General features: G+C 40.0%; 1 protein-coding gene across 1 annotated transcript in view; it reads right to left on the bottom strand.

The window, feature by feature from the left end:
• Nucleotides 1–13322, bottom strand: part of LOC121381595 — a 48527-nt gene that overhangs the window by 26907 nt on the left and 8298 nt on the right. Inside the window, exons 2-11 of the mRNA XM_041510931.1 lie at nt 8213–8324; nt 7530–7629; nt 6633–6938; nt 5010–5064; nt 3937–4041; nt 2773–2922; nt 2499–2604; nt 1874–2021; nt 1300–1363; nt 265–370 (exon numbers count right to left, since the gene is read on the bottom strand). Of these exons, the coding sequence (XP_041366865.1) occupies nt 265–370; nt 1300–1363; nt 1874–2021; nt 2499–2604; nt 2773–2922; nt 3937–4041; nt 5010–5064; nt 6633–6938; nt 7530–7629; nt 8213–8324 (1252 nt within the window). The remainder of the gene's footprint in view (nt 1–264; nt 371–1299; nt 1364–1873; nt 2022–2498; nt 2605–2772; nt 2923–3936; nt 4042–5009; nt 5065–6632; nt 6939–7529; nt 7630–8212; nt 8325–13322) is intronic.

Here is a 13322-nt window from a genome sequence, read left to right as displayed (position 1 = left end):
TCCTAGAATAATAGAGATCAGTATTACGTGTATCTGTATCTCATTGTATGTTACAATTTAAGTAACCTCCTAAACGGTATGTATTATGGTACTTAAAATATTTACAACATAATTAACAACCTTTCGAAGATGGCCTCTGACCAAATAGGGAAAACATTTGATGCATGTTGAAGAGACTGTACCGGGAAATGCATGGCATATTATCCCAATGAACTAACAATTCGCAGCGATATACTCCAAACGTCTTGAACAAAAGTGTTTCACCTTTCTTGATGTTTTTCCAGTTCACTCGAATCCAGTCGTCTCTTAGTGGACTCTGGTGCTCGTGCCACATTCCCAATGCATGTCCCAGTTCATGGACGCAGGGACTCTGTAGAAAGGGGAACAGTTTCATAAAGACCCAATATCGCCTATCATTTATCATATTATTTTAGTAATGCATACACAGGTACGGAGTTAAAGGTGCAACATTTAGTAACCGTGGCTTTGAAATATACCTATTACACCTTCAACTATCTACCCATAAACATTAAAACTAAATAATTCAATTGAATAGTTAAAACAGAGATACGTCTGTAGTGGACGACCAATGGAATTGGGTGCATTCACATGAGGTAACAGATGAGCAAACCGCTGCATGTGGCCGACAGCATTGAAAATCATTCGATAAGTTTAACACAAAGCGTATACACCAGACCTTGTATATGTTGAGTAGCATAATTCCTTCTACACATTCATTCGTTTTTTCAGTAACTACAATGCATTAGCAACAACGACAATACAAGAATGAAGATAATAGAATCTAATCTGGAAACATGTAAGAGCGCTGACCAAATCGCACTTCGCACACCACGATGGATGACTTCGTTTTAGTTGCTTTCTCAGAAATCTCGTGATTGGCTCTTGTGACCAAACAAAGGCACGAGGCTGAATTCTTAATAACTAAAATTACAAATCTAATTTATTTTCGTGTTTAGATTGTAGATCTTTATATATTTAATGTTTCTGGTCATTTTAAACTTCATTGTATTTCCTGAACCTAGTCTACATTTCGTTTTCGTACGCACTCATATTACTGAAATACTGGTCTACTAAAACATTAAGACGATCAAAATTATGTTGTTTATACTGACACTGATATTTGAAACAAACAAAAAATGCATTTGAGATGTCCGCAACGCCTGGCAATGGCAGCAGACCAGGAACAATCTCTGAGAGAGGAGTTACTTCCCTTTTACATCAAATTCACATGAACGGTGTGTTAAATAACCATCATTTCTGTTTATAACAAAATCTTACCCTGTTACAACACGATATATTTTGACCGTTGCGGTTACGTGAACGTCCTTGCACTGACCAGCATCTGTGAAACAAATTCGTACAAATTTGTAGTGGTACTAAGGATACCTGCATTATTTCGATTTCTTTTATCGCCATGTCAAACTGACCCCAGCTCTGCAGTTTTTAAATATTCAACTATTGTTGTTTTTTCACCATTATTTACTTCATTCGAAAAATACTGCAGTGGCACATAGTCTGCTAACTGCCTTTTGTGTGATTTTGTTATAATCTACCGAGCTCAGTTGGTACATCACTGGAATATTGCACAGCAGACCCCAATCTCGAACCTAGGGGCGAATCCAATGTAAGGGCTGGAAGTGAGCATACCTTCATCGAAATATCACAAATATATAATAACAACATCCGATGTAACCCCCTACCCAGTTCCGCCCCAATAAAACCTTAGCGGATGTAGTGTTGATATGTAGGAAAATTCAAGTTTCATTTAGTCAAACATCAAACACAATCAATAGTTTGATAATAAAACAATTACTTAATTCAACTTCTATTCGGTTGTATATTAGCAACGTACCCATTACGTGACACAAACTTCAGATGACTTTCATGGTTGATCCCAAACTGAGAAGAAGTCACATCCTTCGTCCATGGATGAAAACGAAAACACGTGTATTTCTCATATATACGCTGCGCTATCTCAATCTCCTTCTGTTTGGATGCATCTGGAACAGTAATACATACATTTATTGGAACGGCGTCAATCAAATGTAATACATGCATATATATATATATATATGTACATCTGGGGGTCGCCACTGTGTAGATTGGACGGTGGTGAATTGATGCCGAGAAGAAAAAACATTAACACAATGTACGAGAGGAATACTTGCTTGCATTTGCCAGACAAATATCAAACATCCTACCTATAACACAGGGTAACTGCATTCCATGCTACGTGATAAAGACACCATGCCACCATTTGTCGTTAGAAGAGAAATTAGGTTTTGTTGTTGTTGTGTTGTAGAATATCCTCATAGTCACCTAACATACACCCATCTATCCAACACATTCTTATACACGAATATTCGTACACAATAAGATATAGTCGTATACCTGTGCAGCCATGTAGACTTTACATATACACGCACATAGACAGGGATGTAGATGTACAATAGTAATAATTATACAAGTAAACAAACCAATGTCAGATGTGTATTCAAAGGGTATGATACCCATTGGCCATCGTTTGTCGGTAGATCCCACGACAAATCTCTTCCTATTATGGCTACCCATCCCAGGTGATGGCTGAAACACAATAAAAAATAAATAAATAAATAAATAATGACAGTAAGCAATAGGAGAACGGGGGAAACTAAAGGAACCAATATGACACCTCGGCACACATAATAAACAAAACAAGATGTAATGCAATAAGCTTGAACAGAAAAGCTTGCCAAATTCAAGGATACTCACAGGCAAATCAGAAAGGTCATCATCAGGGTCAGGTAGTGGGGCATCAGGATGTTCTTTTCGGTATTTCGCGATCTTCGCCGCTCTTTCCTCTTGTTCTTCTTCTTCCAGGAGCTTGTTCTGATATTTGTTGTTGTGGGTATCCAATGTAATCTGGAAAAATAACAGTAATATTTTGGTTGTGAGTATCGAATAAATTCTATGAAAATAACAGTAATATTTGTTGTAGTGAGCATCGGATGAATTCTATGAAAATAACAGTAATATTTGTTCTTGTGAGTATCGAATGTATTCTATGAAAATAACAGTAATATTTGTTATTGTGAGTATCGAATGTATTCTATGAAAATAACTGTAATATTTGTTGTTGTGAGTATCGAATGTATTCTATGAAAATAGCAGTAATATTTGTTGTGAGTATCGAATGTATTCTTTGAAAATAACAGTAATATTTGTTGTAAGTATGTGTGAACATACAAGCAATTTATTATTCCCAGCTTATTTTGCATTGGTTCAACCAGTCATTTGATTGAGTAGTTCAGTTCACTACAACGAATGAACGGCCACGTACTAAATGAAATGCAATAAACATTGACATTGTCTAAGTTATAGCAGTAGCAGTAATTTCTAAGAATTGCTTGATTACTTGTCAACATAAGCAAAATATCAACAATACACTGGCGCACCAGCACACATTGATTTCAGTTAAATAATTTAGTTGAGTATTGGAACAATACGTTTTACAAATTAAACTAGAATGAACGTAAGATGCATGCACACAGTTCTCGCTTTGTTATAATCAGTTTTTAAATAATCTGCACTTAGAAAAGTTACAAATGATAGAAAAGTGTTAAAAACGAGACGTCATGGTTTTGCAAGAATAATTCTTTGACGACGAATAAATATATGGTTTATACAGAACATAACTTTATACACACACGTACACTCACGCACACACACACACACACACACACACACACACACACATAACACAAACACACCCACACACACATATATATATATATATATATATATATATATATATATATATATATATAGAGAGAGAGAGAGAGAGAGAGAGAGAGAGAGAGAGAGAGAGAGAATGAGGTATTATTTGCATACGCCTATGATATTGTCCACATTAATTAGAGTAAAGACAGTGCATACCTCTCCGTCGTGGTGTACGTGTTGGACCCCGTTGTGGTTCACGATGTGGAAATCGTTCTCCTCATTACCGTCGTCGTCTTCAGCATCACGTCGGTGCAGCGAGTCCTAAATATTCAAATATCACACGTTTATCCACTTTGAAATGAAAGGAGTATTGGTCTTTACCTCATTTTTAATGTACGTCCAGGGTTTTATCATCTATGTTTCTAGACTTCGATAATTGTCACCACAAACCCTTTCGTAAGCCTATATCGTTTGTTATTCCCCATTTCGGAGTAACAATTTCCGATCGTATTAAATGAATAATTCCCAATTTTATTATTATATTTTTATAATGATGCTACCACTTGACAAACACACCTTCCCTCCTCCGTAACATTTCATAATGCAAAATAAACGCAAGTACATGTGTAGTAATATCTTTCAAATTCTAACTTAAATTAATGAGAAGTAAATGTTCTTCTTTGTTTCAGTATATTTTCCAGTGGAGCATGACTCGACCCCCACCCCTCCGGCACTCGAGCCTGAGTTTGACCAACATGTTAAAAACGAGACGTCACGGTTTTGCAAGGATAATTCTTTGACAACGATCAAATATATTGTTTATACACACACGTTTTTCAAATGAAACTAAAAATTCCTAAAGTTTTTTGTCAAAGCCATGGGCGTCAAGTCAAATTTGAGTAATAAAACCCTGACGTCTTCTCGATGTCTTACGTGTGGTTACTTCGATGCGTAGAACGGATGGGGGGGGGGGGGGGGGGGGATTGCAGTAGCGATAACGAAAATCTACTGCCTCTATATAGACTATTCTTACTACAAGTAACAATATGTATTTCATATTCACTCCCGTTAGTAGGAAATCGCATATGTTTTACTACCAGTAATACTAACACGCTGGCTAGGATGGTCAAAGCCAATCGTTCGTCAGTTGGGAGCGTTATCTACTCACCAGAAGACACTCCATTTTTATAAAGTGTGGCCAATGTAATTTTGATCTAAATTAGTATAAAACATGTCTTCAGCACAAATATTGGAGCAGGACGGATTTTATCGAGAGAACTGTGTCTTACCTGTTCGATGCAATGACAGAGGCATATCAATCCGAGTAGGATGGGAAGCTTCATCCTGAAAACATAAAGAAAGTGATGTTTGATTTACAAGCAATCAGCACAATTCAATTTACATCTGTTTACCATTGCGCCACTTGAGATAGAGATTGGGGAAAGAGGCACACGCCCGCAACATCCACCTATCGAATAGTAGCAGGGTTCTTCCACAGAAGGAGCAACACTCTACCTTTGATATACCAGTCGTAGTGCGCTGGAGACCTGAAAACCGGGACTGAAATTATTTGTATAATTTGTACATTAACAAATGCATAAAGTGTGGAGACGCGTGTGTAGAGGCGGATTTCGGGGGTCGAACGCTCATTCTGCTGAAGTAAATGTTCTTCTTTGTTTCAGTATATTTTCCAGTGGAGCATGACTCGACCCTCACCCCTCTTGCACACGAGCTTGAGTTTGACCAACATGTTAAAAACGAGACGTCAGGGTTTTGCAAGGATTATTCTTTGACAACGATCAAATATATTGTTTATACACACACGCACACTCACACACATATACACACACACACACACACACACACACACACACACACACACACACACACTCACACAGACATACACACTAAACACACACACACACACACACACAAACACACACACACATACACACACACACACACAAACACACACACACACACACACACACACACACACACAGACATACACACTAAACACACACACACACAGACACACACACACACACACAGACAGACATACACACTAAACACACACACACACACACACACACACACACAGACATACACACTAAACACACACACACACACACACACACACACACACACACACACACACACACACACGTGCAAGTGCAAGTGCAAGTGCAAATAGAATATCATCCTGATTATTGTGATAGAATTGAATCGATGAATTCACATGAGATTGTTAAAGAAAAAGAAGCCGAGATGGGTTACAGAGATGCGTATGTTTTCTTTTCTGTTCGAGTACAGAGATTAGAAGCAAAATTGTAGAAAAGAGGTGGGTCAAAACGTAGTGAGCATGAATCAGATAAAAGATCATCAAAGTCGGCGAAAAGTATAACTGAAGAACAATTAGCAGAAAGTTTAAAGGAAGCTTTTTGATCCACCAATACAGGAACACAGGAATACCTAGTGAACAGTTAGAACATTTAATGAAGGCAATTACGTCGAAGAAACAAGAACTGTTTGACCAGTGGAGAGAACGTATTGAACCGGAATTGGATTAGCCAGGTTACACAGACATTGAAAGGACACATGTCGCTATGACTTTGTTAGTAGGTGAGGCAAAACGAGTGGTAGCTTGATTGAAATATGCGTCGTTTGACGAAATTATGAACAGGCATAGTGAAGTATTAGCTAAGGTATACACATCAGGTCGTCCAACACAATGAAATTTTTGACTCTGGGATCCAAATAACGATCCTTTTCCAAATTCTCGGGTATGCCGTGAACAAATTTCACTCGAACGGTTGCCCCAATGATGTCGTAGAGGGGTTGCCATCGTGTGTAGAGCCAGATGATGCGTTGGGGCGGGCGGGTGGATTATACCGTCCCTCAACAATGTGTACACCAAATAACTCTTTCTACACGACGTGGATCCCGACACGATCATGGTGAAGGGATGGATTAGGAAAGCAGGAGCCATAGGAGCCGGTGCAGGAGCTATATGAGCAGGAGCCCAAGGCGCCGCAGCAGGAGTCATAAGAGCGATGCGAGCATTAGCAGGAGCCCTAGGAGCCGGAGCAGGAGCCCTAGGAGCCGGAGCAGGAGGCCTAGGAGCAGGAGCCACAGGAGCCGGAGCTATAGGAGCTATAGGACCCGGACCAAATGAACTATAGGAGTCATAGGAGATATAGGAGTCATAGGAGCTGGAGCTATAAGAGTTATAGGAGCCATAGCTATAGTAAACATAAGAGCCGGAGCTATAGGAGCCGGAACTATCGGAGCCGGAACTATAGGAGCTATAGGAGCCATAGGAACCAGAGCTATAGGAGCCATAGAAGCTATAGAAGCCCTAGGAGCCGGAGCTATAGGAGCTGGAGTCATAGGATCCTGACGTTGAGTTGAATGGAAGGTCGTCCAATGCAGAGACGATCTGCTGTTCATGACATGTTCATGAATAAACCAATTCTGATTAATAATGTTGACTGTTGAAGTGCTCGACGTGAACTGGCGATGTTGAAACTGTCACGCCCCTTTTATAGTCTTTTTAGAAATGCTTCTGCCGTTTCATAGGCCTTTCCAACCCGTACCAAGTTGTTGTTCTTGTTGTTTCCGTTTTAGATAGGCCTTGGCTTGCTCTACCACCTGTTGTGTGGGGAAAACCATAACCACATTGGGTGCCGGGGGCTTGTTCTGTTCCTCTTTTTCTTTTTTCCACGTGGGATCGTAGAGTTCTAGACATCGATCCACCCTGAGCTGACTTTTCCCGCCTAGCTGAATTTCGTAGTGAGACTGAAGTTTGCCTTGTGCTTGCAGCTTGTAGAAACGGGTCCACTGATCCACGTCGGGTACATACAACTTGTACTGATCTGACGTGTTGCTTCTCTGAAGCTTCTACCTCAACTGACGAATTTTTAAAAACTATTTTACTTATATACCGTTTTCCACCTACAACGTCCTGTGACTTTCTCCAGAGTATGTTCTTTTCATAATTTGCATATAATCACCAGGCTCGGCACAGTTTAACAAATAGTGGTAGGGCTCGAGGTTGCCAGACTATCCTTTCAAATTCACCTGTGAAGGATATTTTTACAGATACAACAGATATAACACACACGCATACACAAAATGTGGTCGTACCGTCTGCAAACATCTGAAGCGGTTTGTTTTAGTTTTTTGTTACTTATTGTTTTACAAGAAATGGTTTTTATGGCTATTGATTACGTTTGGTGTTGAAGTCAACTAGGATAAAAAACAAAAGGCAATGTGATAAAAACGCCCACGTGTGTGTCCACTGTGAACACAAAAACAACAACGCAATAGACGTTATACAATGAAGGCAAGAAAACACCCTTTTTATACGCTGAGGGGTGCATCTCAAGGTCAGTCCAAGGACAGCGGTACCAGTCCAAGTAGGCCAAGGCCTTTCCAAGGTCATTGTCTCCTACCAAGGTCGCACACCTGCACCAAGGCCATTGTCTCCTACCAAGGTCGCACACCTGCACCAAGTATGCCAATGTCTCACCCCTGCCCCAATGTGACTCCAAGGTCACACACCTGCACACCAAGTATGCCAAAGTCGCGCCAAGGTCACACACCTGCACACCAAGGGCACGTGATCACGGAAAAGTAGGTCATACCCCCAGGTAGGCCCTTATACTACTATTAGACGTTGGAGGTGTAGTGCTGTGCTGAAATACAGATCCTGAGAAGCCGGATCCGTCTGAACGAGAGGGAGTATCAGACTAGGGTATAGTCCAGTCGTCATAAGTTGGTATAGAGGTGCGGACGGGCCCGACTCCGGAGGATACGAGATGGTATCGATATAAAACAAAGTAAAGTCTAGAAAAGAGTAGTAGGGGCCGACCCCGCTTCCCATTTCTTCTTAGAGTGGGGCGGTCAATCTTCCAGTGCTGATAGGAAAGGCTCGAACATGTAGATACTAAACGCGCACAATGGCCGTCATACGAGTCACGGAAACACAGGTCGACATAGTCAGCAGGAGAAATGACGTGGAGGCAAGAAATCTCGCTAAAAAATAATCCAACCTAGTGGTGCAGGCTGTCGAAACGAGAAGCGTTCCAGCGTTCAATCAGTTCCAATGGCCGCATGAATCCCAGTAAAAAACTCCATTTCGCTGACAAAAACAAAACAAAATGCTGGTTTCCTAAGTCGAGCACACGAAAACACATGCAGTATGCACAAGCGAAACAAATACGTCTTACCGCGTCGAGCTCCAGACTGGGAATGGAAATGCCTTGGCCGGTTTTGATTATGTATTTGGAAAACTTCGGCCACGTAAATGTATTCGTAGGTTCAATCAGAACACATCGGCCATGCCCGTCTTTACTTTTCATTTAGTTACAATCGGAACAACTTGGGTTGAAAATGGGCAGAATTTAGAAAATAGCAATTAGTAAAAAAAGTTAATAGAATAAATAAAAAAAATAAAAAGGTTACAAGCCAAACAAAATAAATAATTGACTGCTCGGCCGAATATTTATATAATTTGGAGCATTTTATAACGACTGTCCAAAATTAAATAAGAGAAAGAAGAGAGGATCGGACTATTTAATAATATTTAAAAAAAAGAAGAAGTAATGTCGACATAAAATTTTAACGCAAAAGTAAGCAACCAAGACCATTTGTTCAGAAAATGTCATCTTTACCTGTGACGGAACATGCTCTTAATTTTGTTTTCGCCTGTGGCGATATTAATTGTTTTAGAGGGCCGTGTGCAGTTCCAATATGCACTTAAGCCCAGGTGGCCAGTAGTTACATAATACCTCCGCGAGTGCAGTTTTTACAACCGTGATTTTGGCGACTAGGCGTCAGTGAGTCTGGTCATCTAAGAGAAAATATGCCGGCGTGGTCGTTGTGGAAATATCACTTGATAGGGGGAGGGCCGCGATGTACCCCCAGGCGATATTCGGATTTTTATGATAAATAGCTAGGGTTTTAGAGATATCAGGCAGAAACATAGGAAGGCTTCCAGGGATCGCTGTCCGTCCGGACTGGTAATTATATATGTTCTGCTCTGTGTATAACCTTGATGTGATTGATGTGACTTTAAATATTTTAATACTGTATTATACCAATATTATTTAGACGGTGCTGCCGGTCATCTCACTCAGTAAGCTGTAGGTTCACTGTCTAAATAATTATTAAAGCTTAGCCAGTCATCCTAGAGGACCTAGGTAAACTGTAGGTTATTGTCTTTATTGTGATAGGTACCAGTATTAATTCTGTGTTACAAGGTTACTGAATGAGTAGTAAGGGTTAATTAAAAATTAACCAGTTAGGAATAGAGTTGTAATTCCTTTATTAATTAAGTTCCCCTGGAAGCGTTTCTCAATTATCACACGTTACTGAATGAGTAGTAAGGGTTAATTAAAAATTAACCAGTTAGGAATAGAGTTGTAATTCCTTTATTAATTAAGTACCCCTGGAAGCGTTTCTCAATTATCACACGTTACTGAATGAGTAGTAAGGGTTAATTAAAAATTAACCAGTTAGGAATAGAGTTGTAATTCCTTTATTAATTACGTTCCCCTGGAAGCGTTTTTCAATTATCACACATGTGGGTGTTGTGTCACGGTGAAGTGATTAGCATATTGTGTAAACTAGACACCTAGAGATTAACTAATTAAGTGATCAGTTCTGGGTTGTTATTATGTGTTGTTGTTAATTAACTACTGCGTCAGTACATTTGTCAGCGTAGGTTAATACAGATTCCAAAGTGTATTGTGTTTTTGTTGTGTTTTCTAGTGAACTAAACGTGCTATATTACATATACTTTATATAAGATCGTATCTCTGATCATACCTAGACGAGCCACACTAGGGTATAACCGCCCGTTACAGAGAGATCTAATAGATATAGAGTTAGGAGAGATATTTTGATAATCGTGTTTCATTCAGTTACGGGTATTATAGGATCCCCGTGACAATTTGAAAGAGTCAGTGAATCTGCACCATTTACTTATGTTGGTATGCATTTTGCTGGAACTTTGTATATTACAACTGTAGTATGGTGACAATCAGTAATCAAAGTATGGTGAAAACATTAACAGTATTGTGGCAATCAGTATTCTGAAGTTAATTTTCTGTGACGATCTATATATGAAAATTATATTGTCAGACGAAAACATTAATTATTTCTGGTTAAGTCATGTCTTCCGATTGTGAAAAAACATTGTTGGAACTTTGTAGAGAAATATGTTCTATCGTGGTTATAAAATGTTTTATCTTCTGGTGAAAACCTTGTGTAACAAAATAAATCGTAAATTCAAAGGTTTGCATTATTTAATACTTCATTGTCAATCTAATCATTCCTTGGTTAAAGATATACGCGATTGCTGCTTCATTCAGTTACAAAATATCATAACAATAGCAGACTTAGTTAACCCTTTAACTGGATGATTAAAGACTTATTTTCAAAAGCCATACACATCTACAGATTTAGCCGATATCGGTATCTCGGATATCATGCAAAACTATTGGCTCGCAACCAGATCAAGGATGGCAAATGGATGTGTGCGCACGTGCGTGCGTGCGTGCGCGTATGTGTGTGTGTGTGTGTGTGTGTGTGTGTGTGTGTGCGTGCGTGTGTGTGTGTTCTACCAATATGCTACGGCCGACATCTGTGATTATGTAATATCGCTGTAAGGAGGTGTAAGGCTCTGTTAAAAAAAAAAAAAACCGGCCTCGGTGGCGTCGTGGCAGGCCATCGGTCTACTGGCTGGTAGGTACTGGGTTCGGATCCCAGTCGAGGCATGGGATTTTTTATCGAGATACCGACTCCAAACCCTGAGTGAGTGCTCCGCAAGGCTCAATGGGTAGGTGTAAACCACTTGCACCGACCAGTGATCCATAACTGGTTCAACAAAGGCCTGTCGTGAAAAGAGTAGCCTATGTGGCGACAGCGGGTTTTCTCTAAAAACAGTGTCAGAATGACCATATGTTTGACGTCCAATAGCCGATGATAAGATAAAAAAAATCAATGTGTTCTAGCGGCGTCGTTAAATAAAACAAACTTTACTGTTAAAAAAAATTGATAAATTGCCACAACTGTCAAATGTCATATGTAATAGTACGGGATATATCTATATGCAACAATTTAGCTCAATATATCGAGGCACTGCAAAAAACAATGTCCCGAAAACTAATTTTCGTTGGCCAAAATTCAAAGGGCATATGTAAATCGAGACGAAAGTCAAACTTTATCTGTAATGGTACAATATAAGGAATACGCAAAATTTCAGCTTAGTATATTGAAGCATTGGGGAGAAACAAGTCCGGAAAACAACTGTTTGTATCATCTATGTTCAAGAGCCGTAATCGGTTCAAAATGTGTAAATCGTCATGAAAGTCAAACTTGGTCTGTAATGGTATATGATCAAATTAGATTTTTAAAAAATCAGCTCAAAATATCGACATTCCCAGTCTGGAGCTCCACGCGGTAAGACGTGTTTGTTTCGCTTGTGCACACTGCACGTGCTTTCGTGTGCTCGACTTGGGGGTCCTTCATTTCGTTGTTTTTATCAGTGAAATGAAGTTTTCTACTGGGATGTATGCGGCCATTGGAACTGGTTGAACTCTGGAACGCTTCTCGTTTCGACAGCCTGCACCACCAGGTTGGATTCTTTTTTAGCGAGATTCCTTGCCTCCACGTCATCTATTCGTCTGTCTGTCGACTTGGGTTTTTTTTCGTGACTCGTATGACGGCCATTCTGCAGAACGCCACGGTTGTTCGCGTTTAGTCTCTACATGTCCGAGCCTGTCCTAGCTCCTAGCAGCACTGGAAGATTGACCGCCCCACTCTAAGAAGAAATAGGAAGCGGGGTCGGCCCCTACTACTCTTTTTCTAGACTTTACCTTGCTTTATGGTGATACCATCTCGTATCCTCCGGAGTCGGCCCGTCCGCACCACTATACCAACCCATGACGACTGGACTATACTCTAGTCTGATACTCTCTCTCGTTCAGACGGATCCGGCTTCTCAAGATCTGTATTTCAACACAGCCCTACACCTTCAACATCTATCGACTGTCAATCTAGGGGTTTTCTTGACGGGATGCAACCCATCTCGTCCCTTTAAGCTGTGCACCCAAATGGCCTTAACGAGGCCACTCGCGTGTGCATATCGATCGGACTTTAAATTTTTAGATCTGCGTTCAAAATTTTATTAAATAGTCCGATCCTCTCTTCTTTCTCTTATTTAATTTTGGACTGTCCTTCTAAAATGCTCCAAATTATATAAATATTCGGCCGAGCAGTCAATTCTTTTTTATTTTTGGCTTGTAACCTTTTTATTTTATTTATTTATTCTATTAACTTTTTTACTAATTGCTATTTTCAAAATTCTGCCCATTTTCACCTCCCCCCCCCCCCCCCCCCCCCCCCCCCCCCTCCATCTCAAGTCAGGCCACCGATCTTATCGGAGGTCGGACTCGGGATGGGCATGTTCGAAACCCTAGTGGTATATATATGGGCACGTTAAACTAGTTATCATCATCAAAATATCGAGACATTGTGAAATGTTTTTCCAAAAACCTTTATGTGGGACAGACGAACGAACACACAGATAGGCAAAC

This window comes from Gigantopelta aegis, chromosome 9, assembly GCF_016097555.1.
Source record: "Gigantopelta aegis isolate Gae_Host chromosome 9, Gae_host_genome, whole genome shotgun sequence".
In the NCBI taxonomy this organism is placed as follows: Eukaryota; Metazoa; Mollusca; class Gastropoda; order Neomphalida; family Peltospiridae; genus Gigantopelta; species Gigantopelta aegis.
The sequence above is the reverse complement of the archived record's forward strand: the minus strand, read 5'-3'. Positions and strand labels throughout refer to the sequence as shown.